Below are 20,190 nucleotides of genomic sequence, written 5' to 3' on the forward strand. Positions count from 1 at the left end.
CCTCTCCGCCTCCTGCCCCCAGATCTTCTCACTGCCCTGCGGCTGAGTGAAGTGTGGCGAAACCCTCCCTCTACAAATTCATGTCGTAGATTCTTGTAACACAATTTACAAGTCAAAATCAAGGAAGACTCCTGGATAGGTAGCCATGCGCTGCAGCCACACCGTCCATTTAATTCTGACCATTGTTTACAGTGCAGGCCCGCACGGTCGACGAGTGTCAGCAGTCCTGTCACGCCGGCTGAGGCACTCACTTGGGCGGCGCTCCCTGAGCGTTCGCTCCTCCTCCAGGAAGAACTGGCCCCGCACGCAGACTGTGCCCGCGCGGCTCGACTCACGTGACAGGCAAGACTTAAACCTTGGCGGTTCCTTACTCCAGGCACACGGGGGCGCAAGACCGCGGCGTCTGCTAGGAAGGCGGCGGGGTGACGCTTTTGCCCTCTGGACGCCGACGTGCTCACGTCCTGAGGGTCCTCAAGGCCCGACCCGGAAGCGCCGGCGTCACGTGGCGCGGCGTGGGCCGCTGCCTTGGAAACGCGGCGCGCGTGCTCGCGGCGGGAGCTGCGGTGCAGGGGCGGGACCTCGTGGTGGGGGCCGGGGCTGCTCTGGGAACAAGATGCTGTGCGCTTGGAGGCTGGGAGGGCTCGGATCCCGGGCAGCGGCTCTATGGCTGGGGCGAGCGGGCCTGCGCGGGCTCGGAGCCGGGAGCCGGGCCCGAGAGGTCAGCACCAGCTGGTCCCCGGTGGGCGCCGCCTTCAACGTCAAGCCCCAGGGCCGCCGTCTGGACCTGTTCGGCGAGCGCCGGGTGAGCGGCGCAGGAAGGGGCTCCCCTTGCCGGCGCGAGATAAGCCGGTCCCTTTCCCGCGTGGCCAGCAGGGGTCTAGGAGGGGTCCTTTGGGTCTGGGCGGAGCCGGGCAGCGAACCCACTTTGTGTCGTTTGCGCTCTTGGTGACCTTGCCCGTCACCTCCTCTTTGACGGACTGGTTTAAGGGAGCGGGGCGGCCTTTGTTGGTCCTGTCCCCAGAGTGTGGGTCCCAGTACGTGCCTCTTCGTGAGCCCCTGCTCCCCGCGAACTCAAATAGTTCATCTTAGCAATTGGCGGTGAATTCCGCTGGGAGGTCCCGCCCTCGCCTCACACTCAGACCAATCCCGGCCCTAAGTTCACTGCTGCTCCAAGCCTACCCTGGCGCATTGGAGGCCCCGCCCTGCTGTTTTTAGGGGGCGTCGGGTCGTCCTGTGGTTACTCTTCCATTGATGCTCGAAACTCCGTTCTTATTTCCCAGTGTTTGTACTCTTCTTGTTTTAAAACACAAAACTGTTGAGAGGAGTCTCCTTGCCTGTAATGCGATGACATTGATCACGTTGAGTTCTTCCCCGAGGAGGTCACTGCCTGAATTCTTTGGTTTCTGTTTGTTTCCTGCCTCCACATGCCCAGTATGGTGTCTGGCGTTCCCTAGGCGCTCAGAGTTTATTGAATGACTGAATTAAAGGTGAAAGGAAAGCGAGCTCGGAAGGGGCTTACCTGAAGCCTGTTCGACTTCACATTTGTGGGTTTTATCCACTTCAGGTTGTTACTTTATTTTTGCCTTTTTAATTTCTTCATTATTTCTAACATTGTTTTCTTATAGAGAGTCTAGGACATGGTTTTCTTCTAGAGAGTCTAGGACACTGAGCCTAATGATGTGTTTTCTTATTTGATTTCTGTCATTAATTTTGTTTTAAAAATATTTTTGTATGAAATTGGCTGCACCACCTTCCATGTGGGTAAATAACATAATACGGTTTTAACATAATTCGGGTGAAGAGGAGAACAGCTACCTATAGGTGCTGAGTAGAAAGATGGAAAGAGTAGTTTGATTTTGGGTGGATGAAATAAAACTAATTTTAGGTTTATTTTTCTTACGTGTATCATGATTATAGAACTGGTAACAGATTCTCATATATGTGAATCAGTTTTTGATTAAGCAAGAACAACAAAAAGCCCCAAAGGTTTATGTAGTTCTTTTGTCATTACTGTAACTGGTCGTCTGAGGTTTAGAATTCCCATCCTCCAGTATGGGGAGGTGTGCTGGGAAATGAAAAATAGTCTGTACTTGAATCAAATTAAATCAGTGTAAAGAATCTAATTTGGTTTTGGTCCCGATTCTGCTCTGCCTGGAACTGTCTTTTCTCCAACTTCTTTCATTTTGAAAAGAGGTTAATTTCTTGCATCCCTTCTTGTAGAAACAATAGGCCTTATCAGTCCTGGTAGTTTTACCTCTTGTTGTTTTCAAAAATCAACATGTTAGTCATCTACAGAGCAGCTAATCTTTATCATTCTATTTTTGTTTTTTATGAAATATTTAAAAATTAAAAAGTCCATTCTTAAAATATTCATCGCTTAATTTGTGTGGAATGATGTGGGGAATGTGAACATAGTATCTGCGATGACAGGTATAATGATAGGATACACCCAAGGAAAACCAAGATTCCTTTATGAAAAAAGGACTTAATACCAAAAAAGTCATATTTTTAGTTTCACATAGGAAATATTCTCTGGATTGCAGGGTCTTTTTGGAGTTCCTGAGCTCAGCGCCCCAGAAGGATTTCGGATCGCACAAGAAAATGCCCTGAGAAAGGCAGACTTGCTTGTGGAGCGTGTGTGTTCCATGCCGCCTGGACCCCAGACCGTGTTCATTTTCGATGAGCTTTCTGATTCCTTGTGCAGGGTGGCCGACTTGGTAAGATGCTTACTGTAAGCCTTGAAGCTACCTCTCTGTCTAGGTGTTAAAATTTAAGCTACGTTCATTAGGTTTAATGTTAGAGACTCTAGGGTTCAAAGCATCTGGTGCTTGGTTTGGCAGCACCTAGACTAACAGCATATAAGCTATTTGAGAGCTGTTGGGTGTGATTTGGTATAGTGGGAGTAGGTTTTTAGGAATGGGGAAAAAACGTATAGGAGAAGGTGGTATGGAACTTGTACTTTAATATGTATAGTTAAGATGCACATGTGATATATAATAAAAGAATGGTTACTCGTATGGCAAAGAGTCTTCATTTGACAAAGATTCTTCATTCATGAAAACTTCTTTTTTTAAATAAAGATTTTATTTATTTATTGACAGATGGAGATCACAATAGGCAGAGAGGCAGGCAGAGAGAGAGAGGAGAAAGCAGGCTCCCTGCCGAGCTGAGAGCCTGATGTGAAGCTCAATCCCAGGATCCTGGGATCATGACCTGAGCCGAAAGCAGAGGCTTTAACCCACTGAGTCACCCAGGTGCCCCATTCATGAAAACTTCCATCAGAATTTTAGTAGGACCTTTACCTGTACATTTATAATAAAATTAATCTTACGAAAAGCCAGTTTTTTAAAAAACCTTTTCAGGAATGTCTTTTCCAGTGAAAACTAAGGTTTGGATACGAAACTGATTATATTAAGGACTTCCTTTTTTCGTATTTTGAAGTGGATATAGACATGTACCTAGGTCTCTTCACTAAGAATCCCACTACTGAGGTAGAAGGCATGATATTTTATCTATTCCAAAGACCACCTCATTAGTCATGTCAGTGAAGGAGATTGCAGTAGTGCACATAATTCCACATTGTGGACCCTCAGGATTTTGTTGACTTGCTATTGGACTGTATATACCTTTCTCTTCACATTCATTTAATCCTGAGTCACCACCGTGTGTCAGGCTCTGTTCTAGGCACTGGGAATGTCATGACTTGTGACAGATACAGTCTCTGACCTCATGGACTTTATATTCTGAAGTTAACTTTTTTTTTTGAGATCTTTTTTTTTTTTTTAAGATCTTATGAGGCACTAGACCCTGGTAAGAGGTTTGCCTGGATTAACCGAATTAACTTTCTCAGCATCTCTCCCATTTTCAGATGAGGAAAGAAAGGCAGTAAGAGGTGAACTGATATACCCAGGGTCATCTAGCTAGGAAGTGATGGAGCTGGGCTCAGAGGCCAGGCATCCTGGCCACAGAACTCATGCCCTCACCTGCTCTTCTGTATCTTCTACGTGCAGTCTAGCTGCTTAGGGTCCAATGAATAGGTCTTCCTTACGTTGGGGAGGTTGGAAAGTCAGTTAGCCTCCCTGTTTTTTTTTAGTTGTTATTTATTTTTAAGAGTATCATACAGTAAAATTGACTTCTTTTGGGGGATGGTACAATTCTGTGAATTTTAGTTAATGTGTTCATGTAGCCACCATCACAATTAGGGTATATAACTATTCCATCACCCCAAAAAGCCCCTGAATTATAGTCACACCCAGCTCTCCGCACGTACCTCTGGCAACTACCTGTCTGTTCTCCATTCCTGTAGTTTGTCTCCTGAAATGTCAGAGGAATGGAATCATTTGTCCTCTGAGAATGACCTCTCTCACCTCACATAACACTTCCCCATCTTTGCTGTTCCCTGATGGGAACCTTTTCCCCCTCCCGCACACTGGAATTGAGCAGTAACACCCTTCAGATTGCCATACGGTCACCGTGAGTTTCCCCATTTTAAGGAAATTGATAAAGCATCTGAACGTTTTTTCCCAAGGGTGAAGTGAGGTCTGCTGCAGGCTTATTGTAGTCACTTCTTGGTTTTGTAGGGTCTTGATCTTGTTCTGAAGTGTGTGCGTAGCAAGCACTTTGAATGATGGAGGAGGACCCGGGAGATGCCTGAAGACGCCTTGCAGTGACCTTCTCCATGGAATTGTGTCACTGAAAGCTGAAAAGGAAAATATTTCTCAGGGAATTTCACTTATGTGCCATCAAGTATTGACTTTATTTGTTGGTGGCTTATTTATTGTCTTAGCCTCATTTTAATTAAGTGGTGGTCTAGGATTTTTTTTTTTTTTTTGCATTGGTGCTTCTGCTTGTAAGAGATTTTTAACTCTTTGCTTCATAGCTTGTCCTAGTTTTGAAGATTTTTGTACTTATGAGGTATGGTAATATCTCATTTAAAAAGCTGTAAATGTGACTTAAACGTGGAAGTCTTTGGGTAAAAAAATTAAAAGAACCGTTTTCCTTTGGAATTTTTAGACTTTACCTGCCAGTAAGATCAATACTGTAATAAGGCAAGGGTTTTATAAACTGTTGTTTCCCACCAAATGGTTGTTTGGTTTTGCTTTCTTTTTCTTTTATGTAACAGTGTTGTTTTCCTCATCCCTATTACAAATGAATTTTTTAAAAGATTTTATTTATTCATTTGAGAGAGAGAGCTGGAGAGAGAGTGAGAGCATGGTGGGGAGGAGGGGCAGAGGGAGAGGAAGAACAGGCTCCCTGCAGGGCTCCATCCCAGGACCCCGGGATCATGACCTGAGCTGAAGGCAGACGTTTAATTGACGGAGCCACCCAGGTGCCCCACAAATGAAATTTAAAATGTATGCCAATATTTTGAAATAAATATTGATTGTAAATTCTGCAACATGTAGATTAGTAATTTATACAAATTGTAAGTTTTACATAAGTAATTTTTCAGGTGCTCTAGTATTAATGTTATCTTATTGTTACATCAAATGTATAAAAACTATGGATTTAAATGTTCTTACATTGAAAACTAATAATAAAATTAGGAAATTTTACCTTGTGGTGATTTTATTTCATATTATAGTCACATATGTTTTCTTGGAGAATGAAGAAGGTATGTGGTATTTTGTATTTCCCTTGAATTTTTTTGCAACATACTACAATTGACATGAAAATTAAAGTCTGGTTTTATGTGATTTCATTAAAAAAGTAAAAAGAATTCTATCTCAGTTTAATGCTAAACTCCGTATTGAAGCCACTTTAGCACTCTTAGTTGGGGGTCATTTCAGCTGAGACAGGGAATTCATATTTAGTAAAAGGCCTGTAAAGAGAGAATATGCCTTTGTTTTCTGCACAAAGGCAAGAAAGTAGTTAAATCAGTCTTGAAACTATGTTGTCTGTCAGTTGAAAACAAAACAAAACAAAACCTGCCTCTGTAGATCTTCCCCAGAGCCCGGCAAACGTAAGCACCATACTGCAAACAGTGTTTGTTAGGAAGTTTTAGAATATTTGAGAGAAGATTCTGCTTTTTTGAACCGTAGAATTAGGAGGAATTCACTTGGTTTATATTTGAAGGAGAAAGGCTTTTCTGAAATAAGGTTAGTGAACGTATTTTCTTTGGAATGAAACCCCCTTGATTGGAATAAGAGTTAATATATGTTCAGCAAGAAGCTGCTTAGCCCTGCTGGTTTAGGAAAATGTCAGTAATGGAAATGCAGTAGGGCCAGCCAAATAGCATACTTGAAAGCTCAGGTTTTCATTTTTACCCTCAGATCTCGGAAGAAAGCTTCCATCAAATTCCCTCTTGGTTTTGTCTTTCTTCATTAGGCCGATTTTGTGAAAATTGCTCACCCTGAGCGCACATTCAGAGAGGCGGCGGAAGAAGCTTGTAGAAGTATTGGCACCATGGTAGAAAAGTATGTTCTGCTCCCCTTCATTACAACCTCGGGTGATGTGGTCTTGTGGATTTGTGCTTGAGGAACTTGGTCTCCAGGGCTTGTCCCCGCAGGGCGGTGGGGAAAAGGGAGGGCCCTGGGGACAGGCCCTTGCGGAACTCCTCCCGGGCTCCTGCAGCGCAAGGAGTTGTTTATCTCTGCTCATCTGTTCTGTCACTTGGCTTCCTTGTCTGTAAGTGAAGTAATAACATGATTTCCCTCTTAGAGTTAACTGTGGGGAAAATGAGACAATTGCTTCTAGAGTGCTTCTAGAGGCATCAGGCACATAGCTAATACCCACGCCTCCTATTGTTGTTTACATTGAGAGTTTTTTAGTACCTCAGTGGCAAGTTGGAGTTTCTTGATGATTCTGTGATTAAATTGCTATTGCACTAATGGCTGTGGGCCAGAGACAGGTAGCCTTGCGGTCCCTGGGATCTGGGGTGGGGAGGGCAGGTCAGGGGGTTCATTAAACTCTCAAGGAGGGCTGAGGTAGGCTGGGGCCTTGATGAAGTGAGTTATTTTCAAGCAATCTTAAGGTAAATTGAAATATTTTAAGCCACTTATGAGAGCTCATAAGTGCTCGTGAAAATGACTTCGAGGCGGACAGTGCCATGTTCAAAAGCACTTAGGTGTGAGACCCCACGCCAGAAAGGGTTGAAAGCCAGTGGGAGCGCCAGGGCTCAATTGGCAGGAATTTACAACTGGAAATCATTGGAAGGATTTCTGACAAAGCAGAAGCTGGAGGAGGAGCGTGGTGGCCGAGCGTGGTGGCTTCTTTGGTTTGACAGGCTCGCTGAGGACCCAGCCCTTCAGGAGATGCTGCTCCTGCTTCTGACCCATCGAGCAGCATTTGCTGCCTTTGGGACAGTGCATGTGATTCTCTTACAGCCATTGAAAACTGACTCATTGACGGAGATAAAACTGGTCCCTGTGCACTGCAGACACGGGGCATGAGGAAGGGACTGGAATTGGAGGCTCCTTGGAAGAAAGAGCATCCCCCAGGGAAAAGCCCTAGGAAATGAGTCAGAGCTGCCTGGGTGCCTGCCTGAGGCACCTTGAACACTGTATCGGGCCTGATTTTAGATACAGCTCTGGAATAATGGATGTGGGTTCTTAATTTTGTGGGAGGACAACAAGGGAGCCATAATTGGTAGCAAAGTGTGGTCAAGAGGATCTGTGCAAGGTCTTCACTTCATCCTAGAGAGCGTTTCAGTCTTTCCTTCTTGGCCACACTCCGGTGGCTGGCCCAAGACCCTCCGAGGGCCGGGATTGCTCTCCGCCCTCATGGAGCGCCAGGACTCCTTTCCTCCTTGGGTCTAACTGCACTGTATCATTACCATTTCTGCTGATCTTCGAGAAACAGGATGTGTATTCAGGTGCATGTGTAGAATTGATTGATTTTCGGGTAAAGAAAATAAAAGCCTAAAATTAGGTGTGTCTGTTTAGAGTTAATGCCAGCTTTAGACTAAAATGGAGACTTTATCTTAAGATCTCATGACATAAAACGCATAACGTGGGAGATTTATTGAAACTTTTGAAGACGCTACAGTGCAGGCTCTCGAATGCCTGTTCTTTTGACATGTTGTAGCTCGTAGGGGGAGCAGGTCTGGAGGAGGTAGGTGCCCACACTGATATTCTCCTGGGCTTGTTGCCTGGGAGCGGGAGACATGGTATGCCTCCTGCCCTTCTTGTGGACCATTTTCCCACTGAGGTGACTGCCTCAGTTCCCTTGGTCTTGGGCGTGACCCATGAGAACCGCAGAAACTCTTGGATTTCTACAAAGCCACAGGTGTTTGATTATGCACTGAGTAGGGAACGTGACCATCTTTGAGTTCCTGAGTAGGAATGACAGATGATTCTTAACAGCCTTGCCCTTCCCTGAGGGTCCACGGGGCAAGGAGCAGATTGTATCTAAAACCAGTTCACTCTTTAGCCCCGAGAGTGCCAGGACTTTCTGGTATCCAGGGAAGAAGAAAGAACTCAGGACCTAGTAATGGGACTGTGGCTTGGGTTGAGGGCAGAGTTCGGGTTGGGGGACCAAGGACAAGATGGCAAGGCCACCTAATGATAACTACTATTTGTTCCTTCATAGGGGGAACATCTTATTTAACCCTTGGGGTGACCTGAAGTCTAACAAGCTGGGGGAGTTCAAATACTTGCCCAAAGTCACAGAGTGGTAGTAAGGCTGGTGTCATAACTCTAGTGTGGGGCCCTGAAGCCTGTGTCCTTGAGCTCTCCTTGACATGTGGGCCTGCCACTCTGGCCCCGGTGGGTAAAGGTTACCTGGGTTCTAGGCTCTTCACTTTGGAACTGTAGAATCTGTGTTTAACCTTCCTCCCATTATCACTTCTTTCCTTATTAAAGAAACAAATGGCCACGGGCATATTGCTAACAACGACTTCTCAATGACTTCACCCTACTTCATTCCTCCCACTCCCCTTCTCCTGTACACTCTTCTGGTTTCAGCTGCTGCTTGTGGCTTTAAATGTATCCGTTTACCTTTCAGAACACTTAGTACCTTGATGCTTTGCTTAAGGACTGCCTGTTTCCATACTAACTGTGGTTATGCTATTTCTTTCCCAAATGAAGACACAAAACAAACCCCCAAACCTTTGGCCTCCGGGTATATGTATGCTAGGATGCGACACCATTCTCTTAATGTAAAGTTAAAAAGAAGGTGTTAAAAAAAATCATTTAATTTTTTTTCATTTGTAATTTTTCTAGGTTGAACACAAATGTGGAATTATATCAAAGTTTGCAAAAATTGCTAGCTGATAAAAATCTTGTGGATTCCCTTGATCCAGAAACCAGGTACTCATTCCTTTGCGTTCATTATGGTTGTGATTATAGGGGCAAGATGGGAAGACCACCCCTCCCCCGCCACGTCTCTGCACACACAGCCCTTGTTTGTCTGCACTCTTTCTCCCCAGGGGTCAACATGACTCTGGCACTTTCTTTAAGACTTCATTCAAATGGTGTCTCCTCCTCTTTGGTACCAGGTCATGCCCCATCCTCTGACGCTGCTTGTGTTTTCAGTCCTGATCATTTCCAGCATGATCTGTTTGCTGACTTGTTTACATCCCTCTGCCTTGCTAGACCGGAAGGTCCAGGAGGGCAGGGACTGGTCTGTTTTGTTCAGAGCCGCATCCCAGCACCAGCAGCCTTTCTTGGCCTGCCGGAAGTGCTTAACAAAGGAATGACTTCCTGTGAGTAGTTGGCAGTAACACTTAGCTCCCTGCTTGAGGTTCTATAGCTGGTGCCACTGGAAGACAGAAGCAAATTGATTTTATTGACTGGTTGGATGTCATGAGCCTTGAAATAATTTCTTTGGGTTCATTTGATTACCTTTATTATTCTGAACTGAAAAAGCTGAATTTCTAAGTCACTGCATAAAAACATTTGATAGAGGATTTTTGATACCATGTTTCTTTGCTCAAATGTATTTATTTATGATTTTAGAAGTGATTAACCCATCCATATATTACTTGTAGCACAGAGGTTAATATTTTTTCTTACTTGTTTATAACTTATATACTTTTTTTTAAAAGATTTTTTTTTAATCATTTGAGAGAGAGAGTGTACAAGCAGGAGGGAGCTAGAGAGGGAGAAGCAGGCTCCCCGCTGAGCAGGGAGCCCGATGTGGGGCTTGATTCAGGACCCTGAGATCATGACCTGAGCCGAAGGCAGTTGCTGGAACCCTGGGTTCTGGGTTCTAGGCTCTTCGCTCAGGAGATTTACCGAGCCACCCAGGTGTCCCACTTATTTACTTTTTATTTATGGGGCACTTCTTTTCACTCCTTGATTCTCTCTTTCCCTGCTTCCTTCCCTCCTTTCTGTCTCCATATGTGGCTTATGGCCCCCACATGAAGCCCTGTTCTGGAGGGATCAGCTGGTACTGGGGTCTTGTTAATTGGATATATGATTACCATGCTGTGTGGACCATACAATGAGGCTGTCTTTGGGGGATTATTTTCACCTGACTTCTAATATGTAGATAGTGGTTTGATCTTACTTCGCTTCATTGATCCTGGGTCTCAGGATACTAGTAAAACTAGCTGTACCATCAGAATAGTCTGTCTTTGCTATACTTTTAGGCTTGAGCATGATATTGTCTTCATTAGCAAAACAATTAAAAGTTGAATGCCTGCTCATAAGTATTTATACTCAATGGTACGACTTTGAGTAGAGACAGCAGGTTATTCATAATCTGACTTTGCTAAAGATTGGCTTTTCTACATTTAACGTAGAGAAATTGCAGTGGGCTAGCAGACTATTTTAGGTGCAAAGGATTTGTTCTAACAGGATACATACCTCATTTCTAGGTGTCACTAAAAATGCCAAGAGGATTTTTAAAGTAACAAAACGGTAACTACATTGGGAAAGGTGAGCTGGGCAGAATATCAGTATTCTAGAAAGGAAAGGTAACTTGAAGTGGGAGGAAGAAGAATTTGAAGTACTAAAACTGAAATATCATGAAACTTGTGCATCATCAGGAGAGCTGGCTAGCCCCCAGAGAGAACCTTGTGTGTGGTAAATACGTGTAAGATGACAAATTATAAAGTGCAAGTATAAAACAGAAAATTGTGGTTTTAACCAATTATCTTGGCATAACAGGTTATGAAAGAAATGATTTAAATTGAGTAGATGATCCTCTTATTCTTTGATACATTCTATGAAGTCCTTGTTCTATGAGCTGTTCAAAAAGTATTCCCAGAAGGGTCCCATTAGTTAAGTTAATGTACTGTCCGCTCTTAAACAGTTTTAGCTGATTGCAGTCTTCGTGAAGCCCAGTTATAAAGAAACCTGTTTCACTTGGGTTTTTCCAAAACTATTAAAAGCTTTCTTGTACGCAAAGAATATAACAAACACATCATCTTCAGAAAATATAATGGAGGGAAAGTCCCAGTCACAAGAGCAAAAAAAAAAAAAAAAAAGCTGTAATACATTTTGAAATAAACTCAGGACCACAAAGCTTGTAGAACCTCAACACACACACACACGCACACAGGCATGTACACACATTGGGAAGCATGAGAGATGATATTTAAGTAGTGAAATGTATGTCTGTAAGTTTAGTGCTACCCAGTCCACAAAGGAAGATTTTTCTGTTGTAACTTAAAATAGATAATAAATAGATAATAAGTAGGCAGGAAAAATCTGGAGAGAAAAGTACTAAAAAAGAATTGGTACCAGGTAGTGAGACATTATAAAACTGCTATATTTTAAAGAGCATTATAGGGACACCTGGGTGGCTCAGTGGGTTAAAGCCTCTGCCTTCAGTTCAGGTCATGATCCTGGGGTTGTGGGATCGAGCCCCACATCGGGCTCTCTGCTTGGCAGGGAGCCTGCTATCCCCTCTCTCTCTGTCTGCCTCTCTGCCTACTTGTGTTCTCTGTCAAATAAATAAATAAAATCTTAAAAAAAAAAAAAGAGCATTATACTTACACCGCCAGCGTAGTCAATGAAAGAAAAGAAAAATTCAGACAGTCACGAATATATGCAAGACTGTATTTAGTATATGATAGAAGTGTTATTTCCTATCAGTAGGGAAAGACTTGGTTTTCAGTAAATGATGTTAGGTCAGGAGATAACTATTTGGGGGGAAAAAGTAGATTACTTAAAGATATGAATTGACAGTCTTGGAAGGTGAGACGTCTGTCTTCTCATGATACCAAAGTCAGACCACCAATAATTGATTTGATGATATAAAGACTACAAACTTTGGTATGGTAAAACTTTTCCACATTCAAAGTCAGAATACACAATGGGACAAATGTTACTTACATGCTAAAGGGTTATTATCTTTACTGTGTTAGGAGGCCTCACAGATTGCTAAAAAACAAAATAAAACAAAAAAGTGGATCTCCTGATAGAAAACAAGGTAAAGGATTCTTTCTGTGAAACTCTCACAAAATAAGGAATAGCGGGCAAATGGCTGTTAAACTTGGAACCGTGTAGCAAGTATAACACCGGGAATCGTGTGAAGTGGGGATAGCACACACGGCCTCTGCTGTTGGAGTGCTTTGGGTGGATATTGGCTCCTTGACTCTCTAGGTCTTTTTTCTCCTCTGTAGGAGAATAAAAAAGTACTTCATAAGGTTATTATGAAGTTTGAATGAAGTAATGAAAGCAAAATATCTGGTACTTGGTAGTCATTCAAAGAACAGGATCCTACCAGCCTTCAAGAAAGATCGAACAAAGAGCCCTTCACTTAACAAAGCTGAAACAGAGCAGTAGTGTTCTAATGGCTTGGGATGATGGGTCCTCTCTGGTTAAGTGTAAACTGATCAGTATTTATGGAGGACACCTTTTTGGTCAATTTAATTCTTGGAACGTATCCTAAGGAATAAATAAGAATAAAGAGATGTATGTAACGGGGGTATTGGTCATAGCATGGATTACAGGAGTGGGGAAAAATGAAAATATCTTTAATCCATATGACCAAACATTACAAACATTAAAAACCATGTTTTTGAAGAGTATTTAAAGAGATAGTGCAGTGTTCAATGTTTGTGGTATAATTTTAAAAGAAAAACCAAGATACAAAAATCTATTTTAGTTGGCTCCCAATTATTTTAAATAAGTAGTATAATATATTCAAAGGGGATTGGATAGAAGCCAAGGGAAGGTCTTTTTTGTTGTCGGTGTTAGCCACAAGTTCATTGCCACTGAGACAGTATCTTTATGAGACCAGAGATGCTGCCTCTGCCTCTGCTTCTCAGGACGGGGTCCTGTTGCATGTTTCCCACCAGTCCACCTGGCCCAACAGCCAGACTAGTTGATGTTTCAGTGTGAGGGAATTAAGTGCCCCATACATATGTCCATTCAGAAACTCACTGAACATTTTTCAAGTATCTACTATGTGCTGGGCACTGTGCTAATTTCTTTAACCTTATCTTATTTAATTTCACATGTTCTTCATGTCAGTTTTAATAGTGCTGGTTATCTTTGGTGAGATTAGTGATTTCATTTTTCTCTACATTTCTACATAAAGCTGTTACACAATAAACGTATATAATAAACTTACCCTATGCAGTATATTTCCATTCCTGTTTATTAACCCCTGTTATCTTTCCCCCCCTCTAATTAAAATAAACAGAAAATGCCTTTGCTGGAAAAGAGAGAGGAGAGTGTGTTTTAGGTTGACTGTTCAGGAAGGGAGATCACCATGAGGTAGAGATAATGGGGATATTTTAGGGGCTTAAGTGAAGCACTTTACATTATTTAAGAAAGAAGGTAAGTGACTAAATTATTAATGTGGTCTATTGAATTTTCAGAGTTTTAGAAGAACTTTGATTCACAATAATCGGGAAGATAAATATACCCTTTATGAAAAGTGTAAGAATGGCAAGATCAAATATTTAGATAACTTAATTCCAGAAAACTAGTAGTTTAAAAAAAATTATTATTGACAGAAAGAGGTGTTACACCTGAAATTGGTTCCAAGCATGCAGCAGGATTAAAGAGAAAGAAAACAATTCTCATTAGCCAAGAAACTCAGCTTCCGGCACAGCATCAAAGAATTTAATATTCTAAATAGCTGCTACTAGTTGGAAGAAAAACTGAAAATCTCATAGAGTAGGCCTTTGAAAAATTGTCCAAGTGTTCACTGTTTTATGTTTTTAATTATTGGGATTTGGATGGAGTTGAAATAAATAAGCAATTATCATGGCGGCATCCTCCGGTTTGTCCTCTCTGAATAAGGGAATAAGCTCTTACATGTAAAGCAAATCGTAATTATTTTTCGTGTTCTGCAATCCATGTATTGACTTTTTAAAACATTGGTTGAAGCTATCTTTTGTTTCCTCTTTGCTTATTCTACTTAAACATCCTTATAAATCATTTACAACCCAGTTCATGGCTTTCCATCGTATGGCTCCAGTACAAATTCTGTGTTCTCCTAACAATTTTTCAAACTGTTTTAAATTAATTAATTTTTATTATGTTCTTCTAGCCAGCATATAGTACATCAGTAGTTTTTGATGTAGTGTTCAACAATGCATTAGCTGCGTGTAACACCCAGTGCTCATCCCAACGTGGGCCCTCCTTATTGGCCATCACCTGGTTACGCCATCCCTCCTGCCCCTCCTTTCTGTAACCCTCAGTTTGTTTCCAGAATCCAGAGTCTCTCATGGTTTGTTTCCCTCTCTGATTTCCTTCCTATTCAGTTTTCCCTCCCTTCCCCTGTGGTCCTCCATGCTGTTCCTTATATTCCACATATGAGTGAAACTATATGATAATTGTCCTTCTTTGCTTGACTTATTTCACTCAGCATAATCCCCTCCAGGCCCATTCATGCCAATGCAAATGGTGGGTGTTTATCCTTTCTGATGGCTGAGTAATATTCCATTCCATTGTATATGTGGACCACATCTTTTTTATCCATTCATCTGTTGAAGGGCACCTTGGCTCCTTCCATAGTTTGGCTATTGTGGACATTGTTGCTATGAGTTTGTTAAATGGAAATCATAAATGCTTTGGAGCCCACAGCAGTGGCCCCTAATTTGAGGGTGGAGGAAAGCCTTAGAGAGACCTCACAGTGGAAGAGAGGGTATTTCATGAGGTGCTAAGTTCATCACAGCACGGACTTCTGACCCTCATCCTGTAGGGATGGAGGACTAGAGGCAAGGTGACCCAGTAGGGCTAACTATAGTATATCAGGGAAAGGGGGGGCAGCAGCCTGGACTAGGATAGTGGCAGTAGGGAAGGAGATAAAGGGTTAATTTGGTTGATTGTTCTATTTCTTTCTAATTGTCTTCCCCCACACCACCAGATAAATAGCTGCCATTTACTGTGTAATTTTCATATTGCCAGTAAAGAAGTGATGTGCAATTATTTCTTTCTTACATGTTAGTAATACTAGCATAAGCTCTGTGAGATACAGTCTTGTTTCCTGATCCCCTGATATGTATTTATCAGATTTACTTAAGAATGATATTAGATTCTTCTGGACATCAGGGACTGTGTGTTTTACTCTAATGTGTTTAAAGAGCTCTGTGTACCAGTCCAAGCTTTTATGGCACAGCATGGTAATGTCTTGTTTCCAGCACAGACACAATTTTCTTCCATTTACCATATGCTATGGATTCAGTATTTTAATTCCTCTGGTGTCTAATGGGAAGTAAACAATATCAAATGGACTTTTAACTAAAAAGGGAGAGGTGTCTTTCTAAGTATAAAATATTACAGGAGAAAATTAATGAAAAGTTGCCCCTTACTTTAGGTATTATCAAGATACCTTCGATTCCACTGTGGGTTTTTTTTTTTTTTTTAATTGTTCTGATAGAATTGTTAACAGCAGGGAAAGGGTGGGAAAATTAGGCCTTGCTCCTAAGTTTGCAGATGCATTTGATGATAATTAAAAATGATGCTCTCTACAATGCAAACTAGTACTCACTCTGGAAATGGTGAGGAACCTTCCTTCACAAGTCTTAAGCAAATTCAGCATAAGGTGTACGGAAGCTGGTAAGTAAGGAACCTGCTTGATGATCTCTCTTTGAACAACCCACATACTTTATTCGTATTCCTGTTAGGAACTTTACTACATCTTTAACCTTGTATTCATTTGTTCAAAAAGTATTTGTCCCCTATGAGACCATGCCTTATGAAACATACATGCCTTTACCCACAAGCCCCTTAGAGTATACTTCTGTTAAATATACATGCTAGTTAAAGCTGTGTTATAGTTATCTGAATACAGGCTTACCTGTTTGCAGTTGGGCAGCATGTGTGTGTCCCACAAGGATTTATTTGGTGGGTTGTGTAATGTATGTGGCAAACATTTTTTGAAGGAAAGACGGTGGACAGTTGAAAAGATGTCCATCTCTTCTAGAATAAAAGCAGCAGATAAATTTGACCTCATTGGAGTTGTCGTCATTCCTTTGGTTCAATTTAAGGCTTATTGTACAGTTAACATGATATATATGATACCAGATCATCTATAGGAGAGCTTAAAAGCCCAGTCAATCAGCTGGATGTTTTGCCTGATTTCTAAAATGTTAGGTTCCTGGTTTCAAACATATTATCTGTGTGTGCGTTTGTATGTGTGTGTGTGTGTGCATACGTTTGGCTTTTGGGGAGTATTATTTAAAAAGTCCAATTTATTTAACAAGAAAGTGATTTTGCTAATAATTATTATTACCTGTTATAACCTGGGTTTGTTTTGTTTATAGGCGAGTGGCTGAACTGTTTATGTTTGATTTTGAAATCAGTGGAATCCATCTAGACAAAGAAAAGGTGACTCTTTCTTCTGTGTTTTTCTGCTCGTTTTACTAATTTTTTTTTAAAGATTTTATTTATTTGATAGAGAGATCACAAGTGGGCAGAGAGGCAGGCAGAGAGGGGGGGGGAAGCAGGCTCCCTGCTGAGCAGAGAGCCCGATGTGGGCCTCAATCCTAGGACCCTGGGATCATGACCTGAGCTGAAGGCAGAGGCTTAACGCACTGAGCTACCCAGGCACCCCTAGTTTTACTAATATTTAGTTGGTACCTTTATTGCTACAGTCCTTGTACGTTGCTTAAATTTGCATATCATACAAACTTTAGGTTATTTGTGTTCTGTTGTATTTGAATATGGTACTCTCTGGAAGTTTGTCTATCATCCATGGTAACTCAGAACTAAGAAATTACTTGAGACCGTTGGGGTGTTTCAGATGTCGTGTATCCTTGGTGGATGACCAGGAAGGAGAGGCAAGTGAACAGGAAAGCTAAGAATTTTGAAGATTGAGGTCTGGGAGTGGAGGTACAGGGACGATCACCGAGACCTTTACATAAGTGTACTTATTCATATTCTGCATGTCTTCGAAAGATCCACACAGTTTTGTTCTGGAAGCAGGAAGCAGGGCTGATGCAGTGTCTGCCCTAGAATACGAGGGACCATAGACATTGTTCAGACCCCTCCTTTCACAGACAGGAAATAGGACAAAGTGACTGATTCAGGATTCCATCCTTAGAGTCCAGAGTGTCTGACCCTGGCCACTTCTCTTTCTAGAACACAATATCCTAACAAGCCGAATGCCCTTGTTTCTATAGTACACTCAGGGCTGGGAGAATGAGGGTGACTTGACCACCACCAACAGATCCGCCTGCTCTGTGTCAGCTCCCCTCCTTGCTTCATGTCTATTATGGTTCTATTTTATTTTTTTTTTGTAGTTATGTTTCTCCTACTAAATAGGACATAATATTACCTATTAATAGAGATCAGTTTATCAGAGTACGTTGGGAAGTAGAGGTCAGGGTCTTGGGATGTAGAGCACCTGCATTAGGTAATATCATTTTGCTTGTTGCTGGGTTTGAATAATGTTGGAGCCACTGGTGCACTGTTGTGTTTATGTGGCTTTAAGGATTCAGCACGAGACTCCTGCCCTAACCCTAAGCCTACACAAGCTGCCCAGCAGTCCCCAAGGCTGATAGGCTCTGCGGTACATTTATGTTGTTAAAAATGGACACATTGGCCCCTCCTCAAGCCAGTTCTTTATTAGTACTTCTCTGTATAGTGAATCTACTAGTCTCTGAGTCACTCAAATACAAATTTGGGGTTAGTTCACATTTTTTTATTCCCTATACTTCCATGTCTTAATTGGTTACAAAGTCCTCAGATAATTTCTGTAAAACTCCTGCATCTGTCTGCCTCCCTCAAACAACTTACCTTGAACCTTATCACCGTATACCTGGGCTGTCTGAAAGGTCTTTGTCTTCCTGATACTCATTATAGTTACTATTGATTAAGTATTTGATATTTGAAGCATGTCTTTTTCATCAGATCTTCATAACAGCTTTGGGGCTGTTTGAGTATTACTTTCATTCCTGTTCAATAGATGAGGAACTGAGGCACCTAGAATTATGTGATCTACCCAAGGTCACAGAGCTAGTAGGTGGAGGAGGCTCGGACTTCAGAGCCTGTTCAGCTGTCCCTGCCCGGGTTTCCTGTTAACCAGAGCCTGCCTGCCTCAAACACCTCCCCCCGAGGCCTCATGCTGAGACCACTGTGTCTGTGAAGCTTTTATCACCCAGGTGGAATTTTTTATTCCCATTTGACTCCTTTCATGCACATGGCATTTATCTTTAAGTGCCTGTTGTTGAAGCTGTTCCTCTTGCATTACTTACCTAAATTAGGGGCTTCTCAAGCACCAAGAATGCTGGCCATGCTTTTTCCAGATTTGGCCTTGGCAAATACTGAAAGATTGTGTGACAAATCTTAATAATGCTAGCTAATACTAATCAATTTTGATATTCAGAAGGAAGATAGCAGAGAGTAGTAGAGTCGCTAGGAGAGATAGGTGAATATTCTTGTTATTTTATGCAATCCTCAGGAAAGATATTTTTGAAACTTTACTCAAAAGTGTTATGTGTCAAGTCAAGGTCTGTTTCAACAACATTGAACCTGCTGCTTTTACTTCTCAAGTGTTCTTACAAGGATAGCTGCCCTTCCTGGCAAGTAACTCCCTGGAACCCACAAACATTAAAGATGCAAGTAAAGTAAACTTAGTGAACTCCTCTCTCTTAACTTCTGTGTCTGTTCTCCAAGGGGCTCCACTAGGACAGGATAAAAGGAGACGTTCCACTTCTGCAAAGGGATCTTGAAGGAGACCCACCTACATAATGTGTACAAATTGTAAAGGCCTATGTATTCTTTCTGTATTCTTTCTTTTTTCTTATTTCTTAATTTTTAATTAAACTAAAATGAAATAAATAATTTCTTAATTTTTAAGGTCTCACATGAATATAACTTAAAAATTTAAAATGAATGAAAGTGGGCACCTGGGTGGCTCAGTGGGTTAAGCCGCTGCCTTCAGCTCAGGTCATGATCTCAAGGGTCCTGGGATCGAGTCCCACATCGGGCTCTTTGCTCAGCAGGGAGCCTGCTTCTCTCTCTCTCTCTCTCTCTCTCTGCCTGCCTCTCTGTCTACTTGTGATCTTTCTCTGTCAAATAAATAAATAAAACCTTTAAAAACATAAAATGAATGGAAGTATTTTTTTTTTTTTTTTAGCAATTATTTGCTAGATAACACGACAATTTCATAGAATTCTTTGAGTTCAGAGTACTGCATCTTTATCCCAGAATGATGAAATGCTACTGGAAATTGAAGGCAGGAAGTAAACCCAGTTTTTAATTTTCTGGGTATTTTAACAGGGGATAAATTCTTTGAAATAATTGTATTACTCCCCACCCCCTCCCATCCCACTCCAGAGTAAAAGGCTTTGGGGAATATTTTTGGAATTACAGTGTAATTTCCTGGTCTTTTACCTCTTTGGTTATTCCACTGGTTACCATTAGGTGGCGATAAGTGGCCATCGTAGAGACAAAATAGGTAAAGAGAAATCTGGACTATAACGACATTGAAGTATCTGAAAACTAATTTTTCCCCTGAAGTTTGAATTCTCGATATTTTAATTTTTTTTTAAATGGGCTCCATACCCACCGTGGAACCCAACATGGGGCCCAGTATGGGGCTTGAACTCACAACCCTGAGATCAAGATCTGAGCTGAAATTAAGAGTCAGATGCTTAGTCCACTGAGCCACCCAGGTGCCCCTATATTTTAAAATTTTGGTTGTTCATATATACTTTATTTTTCCCCAGCATCTTATCAAGTGTACATCGGCATTTTAAATACCTTTTACAAAGTATTAGTGCTGCTTAACTTTTTTTAGGGTCATAGTACAGTTTAGAATGTTGACAGCTAGTGACCCCCATCCCAGAAAGTTCTGCATCTGATTTTACCTGAAGTCATTATAAGAGCAGGTCCAGATGCC

The 20,190-nt window shown here is 41.8% G+C and overlaps 1 protein-coding gene across 2 annotated transcripts in view; it reads left to right on the forward strand.

Moving 5' to 3' along the window:
• The first annotated feature begins 476 nt into the window (after window positions 1-476).
• Window positions 477-20,190, forward strand: part of MIPEP (mitochondrial intermediate peptidase) — a 170,314-nt gene continuing 150,600 nt past the window's right edge. For both annotated transcript variants that reach the window (XM_059143887.1, XM_059143889.1), the window contains exons 1-5: window positions 477-802; window positions 2,544-2,717; window positions 6,328-6,416; window positions 9,162-9,248; window positions 16,610-16,673. In XM_059143887.1, coding sequence (XP_058999870.1) covers window positions 614-802; window positions 2,544-2,717; window positions 6,328-6,416; window positions 9,162-9,248; window positions 16,610-16,673 — 603 coding nt within the window. In that variant the 5' untranslated portion in view covers window positions 477-613. The remainder of the gene's footprint in view (window positions 803-2,543; window positions 2,718-6,327; window positions 6,417-9,161; window positions 9,249-16,609; window positions 16,674-20,190) is intronic.

The sequence above is a fragment of the Mustela lutreola genome, chromosome 13 (genome assembly GCF_030435805.1).
Source record: "Mustela lutreola isolate mMusLut2 chromosome 13, mMusLut2.pri, whole genome shotgun sequence".
NCBI classification, from domain to species: domain Eukaryota; kingdom Metazoa; phylum Chordata; class Mammalia; order Carnivora; family Mustelidae; genus Mustela; species Mustela lutreola.